The sequence below is a fragment of the Austrofundulus limnaeus genome, unplaced genomic scaffold (assembly GCF_001266775.1).
Source record: "Austrofundulus limnaeus strain Quisiro unplaced genomic scaffold, Austrofundulus_limnaeus-1.0 Scaffold5, whole genome shotgun sequence".
Taxonomy (NCBI): Eukaryota; Metazoa; Chordata; class Actinopteri; order Cyprinodontiformes; family Rivulidae; genus Austrofundulus; species Austrofundulus limnaeus.
The window spans coordinates 4,333,928-4,352,918 of NW_013952407.1; the positions used below are offsets into that span (position 1 = coordinate 4,333,928).

At 39.0% G+C, this 18,991-nt stretch overlaps 2 protein-coding genes across 4 annotated transcripts in view; both read right to left on the minus strand.

Annotated features, from left to right (window-relative positions):
• The window catches only part of cog4 (component of oligomeric golgi complex 4), a 12,043-nt gene extending 1,711 nt beyond the window's left edge, over positions 1–10,332 (minus strand). Inside the window, exons 1-18 of one of the 3 annotated variants that reach the window (XM_014027958.1) lie at positions 9,995–10,199; positions 9,277–9,359; positions 9,072–9,186; positions 8,760–8,934; positions 8,248–8,441; positions 7,772–7,877; positions 7,547–7,704; positions 5,815–5,873; positions 5,613–5,737; positions 5,416–5,534; positions 3,284–3,450; positions 3,023–3,188; positions 2,109–2,171; positions 1,869–1,982; positions 1,076–1,168; positions 919–1,002; positions 749–850; positions 455–583 (exon numbers count right to left, since the gene is read on the minus strand). In XM_014027958.1, the coding sequence (XP_013883412.1) occupies positions 455–583; positions 749–850; positions 919–1,002; positions 1,076–1,168; positions 1,869–1,982; positions 2,109–2,171; positions 3,023–3,188; positions 3,284–3,450; positions 5,416–5,534; positions 5,613–5,737; positions 5,815–5,873; positions 7,547–7,704; positions 7,772–7,877; positions 8,248–8,441; positions 8,760–8,934; positions 9,072–9,186; positions 9,277–9,359; positions 9,995–10,129 (2,187 nt within the window). In that variant the 5' untranslated portion in view covers positions 10,130–10,199. Of the gene's footprint in view, positions 1–454; positions 584–748; positions 851–918; positions 1,003–1,075; positions 1,169–1,868; positions 1,983–2,108; positions 2,172–3,022; positions 3,189–3,283; positions 3,451–5,415; positions 5,535–5,612; positions 5,738–5,814; positions 5,874–7,546; positions 7,705–7,771; positions 7,878–8,247; positions 8,442–8,759; positions 8,935–9,071; positions 9,187–9,259; positions 9,360–9,994 lie in introns of those variants that run through there. The other 2 variants (XM_014027967.1, XM_014027976.1) reach the window with 2 other exon arrangements.
• Positions 10,333–11,282: 950 nt separating this feature from the next.
• Positions 11,283–18,450, minus strand: LOC106532008 (uncharacterized). The gene is made up of 7 exons (XM_014027988.1): positions 18,082–18,450; positions 17,253–17,651; positions 15,660–15,781; positions 14,046–14,109; positions 13,431–13,844; positions 11,897–12,286; positions 11,283–11,818 (listed from the first exon to the last, which is right to left on the minus strand). The coding sequence occupies exons 1-7, from the start codon at positions 18,110–18,112 to the stop codon at positions 11,463–11,465; spliced, it is 1,776 nt and encodes a 591-aa protein (XP_013883442.1). The 5' UTR covers positions 18,113–18,450; the 3' UTR covers positions 11,283–11,462.
• Positions 18,451–18,991: the final 541 nt, after the last annotated feature.

The following is an 18,991-nucleotide window of genomic DNA, read 5'->3' on the forward strand; positions in this document are numbered from 1 at the left end:
GCTTTAAATCATGTTATATGTATAACATATATCTCATGTAATTTAAACAGATTTTAGGCTTTCTGTTTAAAAAGATGTTAAATATCAACAAATAAACTTTGATTCTTGTTGATATTTTAGTGAAAGTTTTGATGAACGGTAATCATTCTCACTGATTATTCTGCACAACTGAAGACTAACCTGCAGTTAGATGAAGTGTGTTTTTGTTTCTGAATGCAGCATTATTGTATATAACCCTATATAAGACCAGGTAGAAATCTGATTTAACTGTGCCCCGATGCTTTAATTTAAACCGAAACACGATGTAAAGCTCTGAACGGTCGAGCCATGAAATGAAATCATCGGCTCTACTGCACACTTGGTAAAAATCCAATCGAGTAAAACCCGAAAATGTGGAGAGAAGCCGTTACAAAACCAGATATGTTTTTTATGTGTGGGTATAAATCTAAATTACCCGCTCCAGATTGAGGATGGTGGCCATTTGTGTGAGGCGAGCGAACTTGTCTCTAATGGTCCATGTGGTCACGGTGGTGAGGTACGCCACCAGAGACCGGAGCTCTTTATCAAACTGCAGCCCTCCGAGCTACAACAGGAAGACCAGAGAGGGCAGGAAAATAATGAAATATATTAGTTTACAGGGAGAAAAATAAACAAAAAGAAAAAAGTGAACTAATCTCTGGAATCATTAATAAATCCTTGCTGGCGGATGAAGCTCGGCGCCACCTTGTGGCTGAGCTCAGCTGCTCACCCTGCTGAACGAACACTTCAGCACAGTCTTCTCCAACTCCACAGAGATCAGGCTGGTCATCAGGCTGGTCAGCGTGTCATAAATGACAGGAGAGAGGGCCGCCTGGAGAACGACACGCTACATGACTACAAAACAATTACAAAACAAAACAGTCTGGAAGGTTCGCGTACCTTAAACTCAGCCATGAGCTGCTCCAAGTTAACGATGAGCTGCTGCACCCAGGGGTCATTAGCTTCATAATCATTAAACTCCTCCTGTAAGAAACCGCAAGAGTTACAGCAACCGCTTCCAGGAGTTCTGCTTCTGTGCAGGAGTGGGGCTCGTTACCTCTTCGATGTTGTGTGAGATGGACAGGAAGCTGCTGATCCAGGGTTTGACCTGTGGCTTTATGGCTGTCGTGTTCAACTCCGTCAGACCCTCCTGACAGATGAAATCACAACTTTTACTTTTTATTTAAAGAAAGCTGAGCGTTTCTAATGTGTGTTTACGGAAAATTATCAAGAAAAACAGCAGTTTAAAGATGTTTATAACAGCCTAAAACCCCTTTTAATCATTCTCCAGACTAATTTCAGCTTCTTCAGCCTCCTATTGTGATGATAAATAACATTTCTGCACAGAATCAAAATGATAATTTTACTTTATCACAGAAAACCAGATCATCTGTTTTATGACACTAACAGCAGTTTAGGTTGTTTTCATTGAAGCCAAAACAATAAAAATCTAATAACAAAACTATTATTGAAGAGAGTAATTTAATCAAAATTGATACAGGTGTAACTTCAATTAGTTTCAAGAAGTTTATTCAAAACTTCCAGCTTTTCTCAAATCTTACAATCTAAATAAAATTTCAGGGATTTTTTCTCAGCTTGTAAAGAAGCTTATTTATAAAACGTTTCCTCAAACAGTTCAAAAAGAACATTTCTCTCAACGTTTAGAGGGAGGAGGATWTTCTTTGTGATGCTGGGTCACTTTGAACAACGAGGACAGTCCTAAACTCAAATTATTTTAATCTGAAGAGATGTTTAAATAAATTTTATATTTTATTATTAGACTTATGGAAGCAGGGGTTAAATAAATGGTAATAAATGCACTTTAATATATTATTGTAAATGTGTCCGACCTGTAGGAGATCCTTGAACTTTGCAGAGGTGCTGACGAGGTCCGACAAGCAGCTCTCAATCTTGGCTTGTTCCCCAGAACCGACCCCCTGACTGAACAGTTTGGAGCAGTCGTTCTGCCAAAAACACAAGTTCAGTTTCCAGGTGATGAAAGAAACAATCAAACAAACAAAAACAAACAAACAAAAAGAATAAACATGAAGGGAAGCGAGGCAGAAACCAGGAAATGATGTCTAATTTACCTCAAGGTTCCGTTTTAAGGTTGTGATGTTGTCACTGCACACCTCCACGTTATTCAGAGTCACCTGGGAATGAAACACAAAAACACTTTTTGTCACCTAAACTGTTTTTTTAATCTAATTTATTCCTGGATAAATTGTATCAAATAAAAAAAAAAAACCCAGATTTTATTGAGTTCAACAACTTGTTTGGTAGCTCCATGTCTCAACTGATGGCCCAGGGAACACATCCTGCCCACAGGTGAGCTCAGTTGGGTCCACCAATGATTTAATTTAAAATAAACATAGATTTTAAATCACAAATTAAATTTATGTAATGACCTCTGAGCTGTTGGCTTTCTAACTGTGGCTTCCTGGGAAATTTAGTTCAACAGATCTGATATTTAAGATAAACACAAGGTACAATAAATCTGATKATACATATCACAGCACAGAGGATTTATTACCTTTTTTCCCCCAAAAGAGTCTCAGTGTATAGAGCACATTATGCATTACATGCACAAATCTGATGCAATCAGAAGAAAACTGAACAACAGTGAGAAGTGCATTTGTACCTCACACTTCTTACAACATCCATCCATTAGGCCTTAATTAAAAATCAATGCAGTGTTTTTGGAGAATTGTTACATTTCTCCCTCTTTCACTGCATCGATAATTTCTTACACCCCTAACGAATAACACCAGAGTTTGTAGTGAGGATACGTATGGAACAGTGACATGGAAAGGTTTTTCTAAAGCAGAACTGTAAAGATTTAGAAAAATATCCTAACTTTATAAATGTCATTTATGCAATTCATTTGTTTTACTGACTTAGTGAAGTGGTGATGTGATTTCTCTGCCACAGTTTTGGAGACACTTCCTTAGACACGGTGCAGGGGCTGGTTGTGTTGTGTTGTGTGTCGTTGTTTGTGTCTCACCAGGAAGGCGGCCTTGGCGTTCTCCGTGCTCTCGATGCCCAGCGTGTTGAAYTTGCCCTGCTGCAAGCTGCTCTGCATCATGCTGACCGCGCTGCTGACGCCACGCTGGATGTCCTGCAGCGTCGTAGCCGGGAAGCCCTGCCTCAGCTTGTTGTACAGCACCTCCCTGATGATGAGGAGGAGGAGGAGGAGGAGGAGGCACGAGCATCAGACGTGAGGCAGTCATCTTAAAAACATATTAAACATGGACGAGACGAGCACCTGAAGTCGGACTCCAGCACGGAGTTAGCGTGGTTGATCATGGCGCAGAGGCAGTCGATGTTGGAGCTGGACAAAGCTCTGCTGATGCACTTCTTCACAATGTAGAAACAATCATCCACCATGCTGCTGGTCAGCTGACCCTTTTCATACGTATCCATCGCAACGGCCTGAAATGGGTGGAATAAATTGGCATCAGTTCTATCTACATATTTTCAAGCACAAACTACAGACAGAAAAGTCTTGTTTGTTTCTTTCAAACAGGTAAAATTCAGATTTAGTTTTGATCCTCTTTAAATTTCTTAACTGACATCAAATTAAGGCATAAACTATTGTTTTGATTAAAAAATAGGCATATTTCAGTATAAACAGTAATTTAAAATAAAAGGATATGATTTGCACAGTTTAAACCAGGGTTCCTACAGCTTAAGACAAGTAAAACTTAAGACTTTTTAAGACTTTTTTTTAATGCCACATGAAATTAAATTTAAACAGCAACTTCACAATAAACATAAATGGTAAAAAATAAATTTATCCAAATGTTTATTTTTAACACAAAACGAGCTGCCTTCTGTAAATTATTTCAAAAGATAAATAAACGTTAACAGTGAATTACAATCACTCTACATACAATTTGTTAATTTTTTTTTTTTGACCTGTGAAAGATTGATTTACATTTTAAGGCTAATTAAGGCCTTATTTTTGAATTGGTGAATTTAATGCTTTTTAAGACTTATCTGCGGAAACCCTGTAAACATAAAATTAACAGAAAACTGAATAGATTCAAGACTAAAAATTAACATTTAAAACTGACAGTAACAACAAAATACCAGATTAAACCTTTAAAGCCCATCCTGTGCAGGGCTGAACTGTATTGTTTATCACACAGGAGGCCTGAACACAGCTGTCCCATCAGCCAGCCACGGGTTTATAAGAGGTCTCTGCAAATACGCAGGGGGACGTGTCCCACAGCGGGACCTCCAAACGGGTGCAGCCGAAGAGAACTAATTAGATTAATTGGCAACAGGTCAGTAACTTGGGATATAAAAAAAATAAACGTCCCAGAGAGGCTGAGTCTGTGAAGAGTACACATGCAGAGAGGAGGGATCTGATAAACAACTCTGTACGATATGAGAACAAACATTATGTTTGGATTTTATCACCACAGTAAATTATTATTATGTTTAGAAAACATTAAAAACACTGAACACAAGRCATAAAGCTGGAAACAACATGTCCAATCATCACAAGAGTGAACTGCATTAAAAACAACACAAGTTCAGCAACTTTACTGAAACCAATAAACAGATTATCTCTTTATTACCAAACACAGGATCAAATTTTACTATAGAGGAAAAAATATGATCATCCAGAATCACTGCTGTCTTTTCTGGGCTCAAAGTCATTTTTTATTCCTCTTCTTTCAAGAGCATACCTCCACCTCTCTGCGTTCTCTTCCACCTGTTCACTGTTCTCATCATAAGCTCATCTGTTAGTCTGTCCATCACCAGAGCAAACAAGGAGGGCTTCAGAGCCGATCCTTGAATAATCCATGCAGAGTTCCTTCATTGGTTTTTTCACTTCAAAATAAAATGGCAGAAAGGAAACAAAGGTGTTTTTTGTTTTTAAAACCTAAATGTAAAATAGCACAAAACACATATATATAATTAATAATGACAATAATAATAAAACATAAAATAGAAAATAACTATTTAAGAAGGAAAAAAGTAAAGAAACACCCTATTATTTGATTTTTTTTCCTCTTTTTATTTTGAAACAGAAAAACCAAAGAATGAACCATACATGGATTATTTTGAGGCGCCTGTCATTTTTGGTATTTGAGATAGTTTTAATTAATTTAATTAAACTGAGTTTGAACAATTTGCTTGTTCCACTCATTTTTATATTGTCTAGCTTTCTTTGAGTCTTTTGAGAAGTAACGTGAGTTTGCTTCGAAACGAAGGAGCAGATACGATAAAAACGTTTTCTTCACTCTGCGTTCTTTTCATTTACAGCATGATTTACTTTTAATTTAAATTTTATTTTACTGTATGTAGATTGTGTTTTTATTAATTTAAAAAAATCGAAACTGAAATAGAAACATATTTAAAGGAATAATGTTTTATAAGACTGACCTTGTTGACAGACTCCCTCATGTAATATTCCTCCATGGGGATGTAGAATCCAATCAGCTCCTGCGTCGTCCTGCTCAGTGAACAGTGTTTCAGGAGCTTCTCCACATTCTGCTGATGCTCTGCGTGTTCAAAATAGTAGAATTATATATACCGTATGTAAATCCAGCCATGTTTGAAGGTGAAGTTGATAAAACTACCCRGCGTGATGGTTCGATCATCTCCAACTTCGAAGTCTGCCATGATGCGCCGCCGCAGGAAGCGCAGGTAGAGCTCCGCCCTGGCGTTCATCAGGGTCACTTCAGTCAGCATGGGGTCCAGTTCCCTGTTAGATATGAAATATAAACACAAGTTCCCCTGTTGGTGTGAAACTAAACACCACGCATACTAAGAGAGACTCACCTCGGCTCGATCCTTTCCCCCGGAACGCTCTTCATCATGCTGCTCTGAACAATCTGAAACTGAAAACAGACACGACGACTCAACAGCTGCAGACATGGAGGCCTGAATGACTGCAAAGAAAACTAAAGTGTCATCTAGTTTGTCTCATTACAATATTATAGTTAGTTTCTTTGAGCTGAATGCCAAGGTGTTCCAGTGAGGAGTCAAATATGTTCATCTGTGAGGACTTTGTCAGCTTATGTCTGATGTGAAATGGTCTGTGACCCTTTAATATTTCAATAACAGTCATAATATTAGTGGTGAAATTTTATTTTTTATTTATTAGAGAGCATTTTTCTTTTGATTTTCAGATTGATCCTCCCCCACTGTTGTGAGCATATTGCTTATTTATTCTAACCCATTAAATGGACGAGGCAATAGAAAAGTGTTAGAACCTGCAGTAATTTCTCTTGATTTAACAGAATATGTTACTTTCAACTAATAACATGAAATAAATGCTTATGCATGCATGTGTTACTGTCTTGTTCCAGTCTTGAGGGAGTTGATTTTAAGCCGTCATTTTTCACCATGGAGGTATTTATAATAACTGGAGTGCTCAGAAACCAGGTGACCGTGTGATCGGCTGGTGAAGCTAACGGCTAACGCAAAACGGTCGAGTCTGGATTTCCCATTACTGTACATGTTGACAACAGAGCAGAAAAAAAGGACTGACGATATACAAATCATTAAAACTAGTAATAATAATATTAACTAAATTATTATTAATATTTTACAGTTTATATAATCTATATAATGTTTTAAATAATGTCAGAAAAGCTGTTTGTGTTATGGGCTTATTAACAGCAGGAAAACATCCCATTTCACAACACAAGTCAGCAGATCTGATCTTATTTAGCTCAATGTGATCTGAGCAGAACACAATGTAACAGTTTAAAATTAAAATAATCTTATAAAGTTGATGTGATCACTGTTATTTATTGAACTGGTTAGCAGATATTAGCCTGTGGAACATATATACAGAGTTTAGCACTGTTGAATCATGCTACAATAAAACACAAACTATTAAATATTACAGATGATTTGTCCTCTGATTAATATTTAGACCTACAGAGTGTAAAATAATATTATAAATGTGAGTATTTTTAGGTTTCTGTTAGAGGAACCTGACTTGTTTAGAAGATGGTTAGCTAATAGAGACAAGTTTCATCCTATAACCAGAGAACATTTTCTAACTGTTGACTGGTAAATATAAATATTATTATTTTTTATGACAGTAAGAAGAAACAATAAATATACTTTATTACAGCTGAAGTCATCATTTTTCAACTAGCTAAAGTCTAAGTTACAGGCTGACTTCACGTCTGGTTTAGATAATGGTTATTTATAAATTATATATTTTTCTGGTATAAATCTGCTGTTTTACATGATTGTTGAATGAAATTAACATAGTTATTAATTTATTGTAAAAACATGACAGATAATCTGTGAAACAGATCCAGTTCAGCTGCTGTTTCTCTATTAGTTTCTGTGGAGGCTGTGAGCCGACGCCCTGTTTTGCTCCTCCATGCTGTCACAGACGTCACCAGTGGAGGGGATGGGCGGGGCTTAGTCTAGTGATCTTATTCAAGTCTATGATTTTAACAGAAATTTTTTTTTACAAAACTTCAAATAATAAGTTGTCTATGGAGTAAAAAATCCTTCTTTGGACTGGAGATGAACGTGAAGCACACACCTTGTTGTGGTATCCTCTCTGCTGGATAAACTTATCGACAACCTTCTGAGCCTGACTGTCACACTCCTGCTGCAGGTGACTGATGAGCGTGTACAGGTGGCCCGGACCGTAGTACGTCTCCACTATCGGCTGGTGAGTCTCGACGACGCGAGCGATCCCTGCAAACACAATCCGACGTGTCGGCGGAGTCGGTGTGAAGGAGAAATGCAGATGTTTTCTTCTCACCTTCCAGCAGCAGAGTCAGCGTGTCTGCGAAGATCAGCAGGGCTCTTTTCTCACCCAGATCGCCTCCCGTCGCCAACAACAGGTTCTCCTCGGCTTTGGAGGCGAGCTGTGGGAGGGAGTGTGGAGAAAAGAAAATAAATCTTGATATGATTAAAGAAAAAATGAGTTACAGTCTGACAAAAAGAGCAGAGGGGAATATCTTCAGATTTATACACAAGAAGCAATAAGAAAAACAAAGAAAAACAGTGAATTTAAGAGAAGCAGCCATTTGCACTGACTCGAGACAAACATAAATAAATCGGTCTATTATTAACAGTTTTTTATTTGCTGATCAAATTTTAGTTTAAAAAACATTACAGAAAAGAAAATATTAATATTCAGAGATTGAACTCAGAGTCACCACTCTCACTGGAAACACACCATCACAAATTGACCCTTCTTTCTGTCCAACACTTTAGCACTTCGCTGGAACCAACCTGGCTGCAGAGATATTGACCGAAGCGGGCGAGACCCTGCTGGTGGAGGCCCAACAGAGGGAAGATCTTGAAAAACCTCTCCACCTGCGCCAGGTCGACCGCCGCTACGGCCTCGTCGAGCTTCTGCGCGACTATGACTTTTAGTTTCTGTTCAGCTTCCTGCAGCAAGACCAGACTGGCGTCCACAGCACTGCCTGTGCACAAACAATGGGTTAGGAGAGATGTGTGCGTTTAGTAATGCCAATAAAATCTTTGACAGATGGCAGATTAGTGGTCATCTCATTTAMATGCGATATTTCGTTGAAAAAGCTGAGGTGAACCCTGGTATTRGCGGAGTAAAAACAGTTTTAGTAACCTCACATTAGCAGAAGCATGGATGGTTAGAAAAACTACCAAGAGATTTTTCTTTAAGTTTGTTTCTGTGCAAAAACACGGAGCGTCAAACAGGATTGCAGTATTTTTCGCTCTGCAATGTAACGCCGCGCTATGACAGGAAACTACAGCTCTCTTACTTTCTTCTCCCTGTCGGCTCAGCTCAATGACTGACTGGTCCAGAGACAAGTATCGATGGATGTGCGCTGCGGCCTGCTCATAATCTTCATTACGCAGAGCCGTTTGCACGCCGTCAGTGCAGAACTTCAGGTCGAGGATATCGTCCGCACGTTGGATGACGTTATACAGACGAGTCTGCGAGAAATGCACAAAGATTTAAACATATTTTCATCAACAAAACAAAAACTATCCATTCAGAAAACATCATGTGTGTTTGTGTGTTGATGTCATTGACATGAGCCTTCCTGCTGTAAGTAAAGAGGAGTAATTACTTTTGCCAGGTCCAGCTGTCTGACTTTGCGACTGACGTTTTCAGCCAGGCTGCAGGTGAAATTGATCATGCCTGACAGTTGACTGGCGTCTCCTCCAATCAGCTGTAAATTAGGTCTGCGGAGGAAAAGGAAAATTGTCACATTGCATATTTATGATTAAATAAACCAGCTGTTTTTTTTTTTTTTACTTGTGATGAGTCTGTACCCCATCCTCTGCAGTGCCAGCATCTTTGTGTGAACGCTCCCCTCCTGTCCCACCAGCCTGTCCAGCTCAGCTTCCACTTCTTTCTGCAATAAACATCCAATATAACATATAGTAAGAACATGTGAATGTTTAAAATTATTTAAAAAGCAAACAAACAAGAAAACGTTTATAGTCCACATTTTAGTTTGAGTTTGGTCCCTTTTGTAGGTGCAAAAATAATGTCAAATCATTTAGTGCTTATTAGTGTATGAAAATTAAATGTTTGATAAAAATGAGAGAGATTAATCAGTTTTAGGAGCACATCAGGGGTCTTAAGTTGTAGAAAACAGGGACATTATGCCTTTAAACCAAGTTATTCTAAACATTTTGTGTGGATCATTTAACAAATACTATTTGATTTAACTAAATGTTATTTATAAACTACTAATCTGTGAACTGTTGTGTCTATCAGTGCCTRTGTAACAGAAATACGAGGACATACAAAATGTTTCCAGCTTATAAAAAATATAAATTAGGTTTTGGCAAATTAGTGTTCACGGCACAGCAAGGAGTGGTAGTTTTGATCTAGTTTGTAAAACAATGGTCGTAGTATAGAATTATAAAACGATGTATAATTAAAATTTGACTGTTTTGCGACCAGCATCTTCTCTCGCAGAGCAGCATCCCGGAAGTTTACATTCGATGACGTAGCTAATGCTAATGGCCGTTCGGGACGCACCTCCTCGGCGCAGAGCTGCTGGTAAACTCTCTCCAGGTCCTCCAGCTCCGTCAGCGTGGAGATGGTCTCCATGCTCACCGAGGACAAGGAACCGGAGTCGCTTCTTTTTGCGGCCAAGGGTCCGCTGTCGGCCATGTTCCGCCTCAACGTAGAGCTAAACAGAAGTCAACGTCATCAGTTCGCTTCTGGTTCCTGGGTTTAGTCTGGAAGGTAATGGAAGAGGATGAATCGTAGCAACTATGAGCCTACTTATGTTTTTATTTGTATCATTTGTTAACAAACAACGTTTAATTTAACTACGCGATATAAAAATCGCATGTTTTTCGTTAGGAATACCGCTGGCGAAACTCTACCTGAGAAGACTGACTCTGGGGGAAAATATTCCTTAAAACGCGCACGCGCACTAACATTCTGTTTCTACCATTATAATTGAATAAGGCTAAAAGATTCGTTCTTCTTACTTGTTCTAGTATTTATATTCCCTATTTGAATTATTACATATGCTTGATCCAAATAGGCTTTTAACTAGTTTATTTAAACAAATGTATGGCTTGACAAATGAGTACAAAAACAAGCAACATCTTTATGGTAATATTGCTTTAAAAATMTTGTAACATTTTTAATAATTTAAACAGACTTGAGTGAAAAATTCATATCTGCATAAAATCAGGACAGAACACATCTTTTCACTTTTTTAGATGGGCATTAAGACGGTACCTTTAATACTCAACATAAGGAAAACAGTATAAAAATATTAGAGTTAAAATTGTTGGCTACTATTTTAAAACAATGTGAATCCTTTTTTYATTTTAACATTTGAAACTGGTTTTTATTCATGGTTTACCTACATGAAACTTGAAAGCTGCAATTGTTCTTTGGTTTTATGTACCCCCATCACCGCTTTAACTATAACTATATAAAAAAACAATATTCTAGTAATAACAGGCTGATAATGAATACCGGTAAGTATTTATTACGAGCAGAATAGTTGTCCTAACAAAAACCGTATTCCAGTATTTTATTAGAGGGCTGAAATAATGAAACTAAAATGTAATTTATTTAAAAGCTTTGTGAAAAATCTTATACTGTATATTTTCTCTCACATATCAGTTCCTTATTCAGTGTCACTAGGAAACTGGCCTTCACTAGTATATAAAAAAATTGGGATTAGACAACAGAATTGTTTATCAAACTATCTTTTCATTTCAAAACTTGGCTGCTGTGTTTTTAAATTTCTACAAGAGCTTTAAAATATTATCCATCCTCAAACATCTGCACTGACAGCAGAGACTCTGATGCAGTTTTATTTGACAGGAGATACATTTGTGAGCAAAACCCACTAAAAAGACAAAACTATCTAAGTTCACATATTTTAGAGTTGCTCGTGGCTCAGATTGAATGCAGGGTGAGGAAGAATCTTTAAATCATCTGTCCTGGACCAAGTTTCTCCACGGCTGATGTCAGAACATCATCCAGAGGCTTCCTTGTCTCTGGAGAGCAACAAAATCTCTTCTCTTTCCCGTTGGAGCTCCTCCCACCTCCTCTGAAGCTCAGTCTTTTCCTTCTCCAGCTCCTCCCGCTGTCTGCTCAACTCTTTGGCTTCCTGCATCTGTAGTTTCCTCAGCAGCTCGATGTTCTCCCGCTCTGCAGCCGCCTCTCTGGCGCTGGCTGCTCTCAGCTTCTCGACCAGCTCCCTCTGCTGTTCCAGAGTCCGAGCCTCCTCCCTCTGCGTTCTCCTCAGGGCTTCGATCAGCTCCTTTTCCTGCTTCATCGCTCTGCTATCCACTTCGGATTCCCTTGAACCTGTGGGTCCACCTGCATGGACTGGACACCACAGAGCACCACATTTACAGTTGAGTGAAAGAACACAATATTTAAAAAAAACAACAGCAGGTATCTCACCTGGCATCCTTTCGTCGTGTCTTCTCAGAGTAACGATCTTTTGTAAATTTGAGTTTGGTGTCGTGTCCTGCTGCTGCTGCTGCTTGGCGAGCACCAGCGGGTGCCTCTTCGACATGTGTCGGTGCAAATTACTGGTGCAGCCGCCCTTGAACCACTGCAGCTTCTTCATGCAAATCTGACACTGAACTGCCTTCAAACTCTCCAGTCGCTTAAAGTGTTGCCAAATCATACTCCGTCTGCGGGGTTTCTTTTCAGACTGGTCCTCTCCTTCATCTGCAGGCGCTGCTAGGGCCGAACCTTCCCTCAAAATCTCCAGTGTGCCGTTTATGGACGAGCTGATTACGGTCTCGTTCGATGGGGCAGTACTGTCAGCGCTGACATCCTCTTCCACTGAAAAAAAGTCATTGTCTACTGAGTTTCCAAACATTGAAATGAGCTGTGTTTAAAGACTTTCATTCATTTAATTTGTTTACTTATAAACATACATGTAAACACACATATTTTAAAAATAAAAACAAAATTATCACAGAACAAAGTTCAAGAAAGGGGCAGGTTTTGTCCCTGTTTACAACTCAAACATGAACAACTGAACCCTTTAAAAAATATGAACGTTTACAATTTCAAATGCCAAAAACTGAGGGTTTTTTATATATATATGTACCCTATCAGCCTGCCTGTCTTGATTACTTTAGTTCCTGAATAAAAACTATTAATACAGAAAGACGTAAATTTGTATGACCAAGACTACAGCCAAGGTGAGTCTTCGTGTCCCCGCCCAAAAAAAAATAAATCAAAGTTTTCTCCATGAGACTGTTATTTTCAGATTTTCATAGTTAATGTGAGAATCTGCAATTTTCAATTTTACATTAGATTTTAGTTAAATAAAGTGAGGTGATGATCTGTGATCCCTCCTGGCTGCAGGATTTTTATTACAGAGAGAGTGTTGACAATGACACAGCTACTTTGTGCCAAGTTTAAAAAAACGAGTTAACCACAAAATGAATCAAATTATGGAGCACTGTAAAGCCTGAGTTGGAAAAATATATTTATTACCTGCCTTTGCAATACAATTGATTTGTCTCAGACTCTGATGTAGAGAAGTAAACACCTCACATTCATTCTGTGTCATTGAAAGTGTGGATTTTTGCACAGATTGGCAAGTTAAACAATATGTTATGAGTTCACTCCTCTCACCGTTGTAAAAACATTTCAGGCTCAGGATTTTTTCTACTTTAAACCTTGAGGTTGTCAAGTTTAATGCTTTTACTTCATAWTTAGAACAAGTATTATTGTGCTACAGCTTTATTTTCAGATAGTTTKTTTCTGTAAAATATTAATGTAAACCATTTCTGTTCATATGGGCAAGAAAATAAATATCTAATGACTCGTGTACTTCTAATTAGGAAATCGACAAAGCATTAAAGCAATACTGAATCGAAATCTAATCCAATTGTTACCCAAAGAACTGGAATTGAACTGTGAGTGTTTTAACAACACCCAGTCCTACCAAYAGCAGTGAGTAATTCAGTCGTACCTGGCATCATTTCGTTGTGTCTTYTCAGCGTATTGGTCTTCAGTGGGTTTGAGTTCAGTGTCGGGTGCTGCCGCTGGCTGGACGTCGTCTTAGAGAACACCTGCGGGTGCCTCTTCGACATGTGTCGGTGCAGGTTGCTGGTGCAGCCGCTCTCGAAGCATCGAAGCTTCTTCATGCAGATCTGACACTGAGCCATGTTCAGACTGTCCAGCCGTTTAAAGTGCTGCCACATCAAACTCCGCCTGCGAGTTTTCTTTACAGACTGCTCCTCACCTTCACCTGCGGGCGCCGCTCGTGTTGCTTGTGCTGCTGAACCTTTCTGCAAAGTCTCCAGTATGCCGTTTATGGCTGAATTGATTTCGGTATCGTTCGTTGGAGACGTAACGTCAGTGCTGCCATCCTGCAGCGCTTCCACTAAATAAATAAATAAAAATAAAAAMGTTGTTACTGGGRAAAAAAGAATGTTAGTTCTCAAAACATTCCAGGAAAATGTAAAGTAAAATTTCTTCAAGCCGACACAGATCTGACTTCATGTAATCTGAGGTGTAATTCTTTAAAAATGGTCTTTAAATAATAAACATTTATGTCAAACAGCAGCGAGTAGCAACATCTTACCTGGAATCCATTTCTGAGTGTTGCTCCACGAGGTTTCACCTGTTCCAGCATTAACACCTGAGCCCTTTAGAGAGTTCAAAGTTAGGCTACGTTCACACTGCAGACAAAACTGACTCAAATACTTTGTTTTTTTACCTTTACGTGACCCATGACTGACTTTTTTATGACAAATCCAATTTTTTCAAATCCAACCCAAGTCTTTTTCATACATGGTACTAAATCTGATACATTTTCAATGTTTCTGCAGTTTCAACCAAGTAGTAGTCTCTGTGTACGAGTAGGCGTTTCCAAAGGAAGGCGATTCACAACAGACACACCTGATTGGACGACCTTTTTTCAAGGGACACATCTGATTGGATGATCGTTGCTTCGGCGTTTCTTTAGCTTAACTTATACCCTAGCATTGGATTTTCATATTTATTTTCATTACATGTAGTTTTACAAACTTGCTGTTGTTACAGTGGTAATTAGAAGACTTGGAAATAAAAACAGCCGGCAGGTTAGCTGCTGGTATTGAATGTTTATATGAAGAGGCAGACAGAGTCGGACCCTAAGTCTTCATTCATTATTTCCACTTCACTTAAAGAGCTCCAGCTTGGATTCAAAATAAGAGCAACATCAGTCTGTAGAGTTTTTTTATTTTCTGAGACATTTAGAAACAGGGAGAACTAAATGTTTGGTTTTAACGATACATTGTGGTTTCATTTAAAAAACAAAAGCAGTTTTGGTTGCTAAAATTAATGTGAAACTAGTTAAATTCAAAAGTGAAAGAAAAATGAAAGAGAAGAACCAAACTTTTTGAAAAACAGAGCAAATACAACTAGACAATCAGTGTTTATGCTTTAGACACGCCTACTCTTGTGACACTCCTACTTTGAGTCTGCAGAGAACCCCTTCTCATTTCAAGGGGTACAAGGATCAATGCAGATAGTGATTTTATAGACATAAAAGTTATGCTGTTTAAAGCTTAAACTCTGCTCGTCTTCAGAGACAGAATAAAAGTCCAATTGCTTCATCTTTTTTTTAACTTTCTCATTTCTTCATGTCCTGAAAAACTGAGAATTTACACCAACATATTTATTTTATTAACCTTTATTTAACCAGGCAAATCAACACAGATTGAGAGAGATGATGCTAACAGTGGTAAACCAGTGTGKTGGATTGATTGATTGATGCTAGCACGATGGGGTCAATACTTGAGTTTGTTTCTCGCCTCTACTTTCAGTTTGTCACTCCCATTCCAGAATTACGATACTGCAACCGAGTAAGTGGGAGGCGTCAGGATCAAACGAAAACATTGTATGAAACAAGAATAGTAGGTATTAATTTTATCGTCCCGACTGTACAACTTCAGAATCAACACACACGCAAGTATAGAAATAAATATTTTCAGTTTTTTCCCCTAAATCAAGCACATTCCAGAAGTCTATGCGCTAAATGAGCAGCCACAGTGACATATCTTCTGTGCATGCAGCTCACTTCAGGGCTGTGTGTGGCTCTGTTCACACTGGTGTCTGATGGAGGTTATTTAAACTATAATGTGGACGACCATGCAAAAAAAAWWAWAWWAATAAAGCATAAAGACCTGGAGTACAACTTCGAGAATCTACTTGCCTCCTCTGCAGATGTTATCACCTGTGCTGAATCCTCCTGTAGTGAGTCCACGAGGCCCTTGACTGGATTTTCAGGTGCAGTCAGTACAGTCATGACCACAGTGTCGCCTTCCACCAATACCACTTCAACAGAATAAGACAAAATGTTTGACAGTCACAGTAAGCAACTATTTATAATGAACCCTTTTCAAGACTTAAACCCATACAGTAGGACTATTCAACTGGCGGCCCGCAGGCCACATCCGGTCCGCGAGTGACCAAAGTTTGGCCGCCCGCCAATTGGTTCATTCATCTCTTAAGCCCAAACTAGTTTTGTTTTCCACTTTATTACTCTAAGTTCTTCTAGTTAAACATAGACATGTGTGATGTCTACAGAAATGTCAGAATCTTGGCTACAAGCTGGTAAAAACCATTTCAATGAACACCAGAGACAGTTAAAATTACAAACAGTTGAAGATAAAACTATGAAAGTGAAAATAAATTTGGTTTAAATTTTTGGCAAGTCAGAGATGTCAAAATATAATTTGTGGTAAATATGAGGCAGAGTGTGTTCTTTTTGTTTTTGTTCTTGTTTTATTATCACTGCTTTTATTACATAAGGTTCTGCATGTTGTATTCATGATTAAATGCAGCAAAATAAACTATTTCAAAGGTAACAGATCTTTGTAATACTTGATTTATTTACATAATGACTTTAATTGCTGGATGTTCGGCCCCTCAGCTGTTGGCCTGCAGTAACTGTGGCCCCTGGAGCAATTTAGTTGAATAGCCCTGCCATATGGTAAATGTGCCACAGGGCACGTTCTGTTTGACCAAAAGCTAATTTCTGAGAATCCTAAAGAAAATCATCAAAGTTGTTAACTTGTTACAAATCATTCAAAAAAATATTGTTTCTGGAGAATGCAGCAAATAAAAATCAAACAAAGCTGAACTACTTCTACTTTTTCCACTACTACAGGCCGAGTAGCAGTTGAGATGCTGTGACCCAGCCATCAAGCAGCCAGAGTTTATTTCTTTGCAAACCTGCTCAAATTTTCACACGTATCTAATATTTTTTGCTTTTACTTTAACTTAAATACTATTTATGGCCTGGGAGGAGGCCCAGAGGAAGACCCAGGACACGCTGGAGGGACTATGTTTCTCGGCTGGCCTGGGAACACCTTGGGATTCCCCCAGAGGAGCTGGCCCAAGTGGCTGGGGAGAGGGAAGTCTGGGTCTCTCTGCTTAGGCTGCTGCCCCCGTGACCCGACCCCGGAGAAGCAGAAGAAAATGGATGGACGGACGGACGAACCATTCATTTGCCATTTACCCAGAATTCCTTGGCGTTTCAAACTTCCCTTGTTAATGTTTACGTCACGGCTGAACGACCACAAGCAGATACAATGCTTCACAAATCTAAAACTTTGAACTTTATTCTGTGAAAACTTAAATAGACCTGGAGTATAAATGATGCGTTTGTCACGATTTTTTTGTTACATCTGGATAATAGCTTGAACACACTGAAGGAATCCCAGCAGTATTATTTAAGAGTAACACAATTAAAATACAATTACAAACGGTTTTAACTACACACAACAGTGATCTATGAGCTCACCTGGATCTTGGTGGTTCTCGTGAGTAACATCGTTAGCATCGACTACCAGTGAAGGCRCTGCAGGAAGTTGATGCTCGCTGGCCAGCAGCTCTGAGAGCACCATCGGGTGTCTTTTATTCAAATGTCGACGAAGGTTGCTGACTCCACCGCTTTCGTGTAGCTTCTTCAGACAGATGCGGCAACGGGCGGTGTTCAAACTTTCCAAGTGCTCAAAGAGCCTCCAGATCAGACTGCGCCTGCGTGAGTTTTTCACAGAGTGGTCGTGGCTCGGCTCTACGGACATCTGCTCTGCCAAATATTCTTGGGAAGTTTCCAGTGGGGCACTGACAGGACAGCTGGTGTCAGAATCGTTAGGTGAGGTCTTGTTGTTGGAGACGTCGTCTTCCATCTCCACCACCACTGAAAAATAAGTCGGGAAAAGTTGTAAGGCCGCAAATATAGATTCAAGACATTTTCTGGACTAAAAGCTAATTTGAACACTATCCTATTTACGTATCAATCTTGTTATTTTTTTTATATGTAAACATGCAGTTAATATAACCTCCCAACATTATTAAACCAACTTTATCTCCTGATATCCATATTCCACATACACAGTCCAACAGGTCTTGAGAAGATAAGTGAATGAGTTTATTGATGCTCTTCTGTTTTTCCTTTTAAGTATCTCAGAATAAATACTAACGTTTCCTAAGTTTAACCCAAGTTACAGTTTATGTAAGCCTGAGCTGGTGTTGGTAAGTGTGCCATTAGCATGCGTTAGCTTCCACAAACCAATGCTAACAGATAACTCAGAAACATACCAATGCTAACAGATAACTCAGAAACATACCAGAGATTATCTGGTCTCCGTCTATTTCCATGCTTTGATGCTCTGGGTCCACTGCACTTTCAGCATTCAGGTCCAGCTCTGTCCCGGAGAGCTCTGCGAKATGTTTTAGACGCACTCAGGTGTCCAAGTCGTGGAAGCACAGTCCTTTCTRCGCACAACAAACTCGGAACAGAGCAGACACTGCACCGAGTCGGGGTCCGTGTCTTTGAAATAGCTCTATACCACACGTCTCTGTCGGTATTTGTCCATCTGTACCCTCCGGACTTCTGTCTCGGATCGAGTCGGACGACCTACGTGAACCAAAACAAGGCGAATCTGTCGTTTGAAAAGGTTAGCTGTTATGCTAACTTGGTTACGATTTACCCACAATGCATTGCAACTGGCGTGTCCCCTCCCCTGTACGGAGCCCGCGAGGTGACACGGGAGTTTTTTTTTTTTTTTTCGTTTCCGTTCCCTCGAAAAAGTCGAATATCACTGTGTGCCTGCCGGTTTATTAACACATTCACGTGTTCACCATTAGCAAGTTAGCCTACTACTTTAATTCAGCTTCAGAATGGTCACACAAGCACGCATGGAAGTATGTTATATGGTGATATTTTAACACAGTGCAGCCACACAACATCAAYGWCAATKTCACAAACTTGTGGCGACACATCCTGTTTTGGTAACCGGCTATTTCAAAAATAAAAATCTGATTTAATTCAGTTCATATACAAAACAAACTTTTGTGTGGGAACGCAAAACTATTTTGCGAGGCAACGCAAAGAGTTTTACAAGGTAACRCAATAAATAGTATTGGTGGGAATACAAAAGAAAAAATCCCACTGTCACCTTGCAAGCTCCGTAGATTTAACATTGTTTTGTTTTATAAACTTGTTTTTATAGACGTGTCAAAATTGGGACAGTTTCA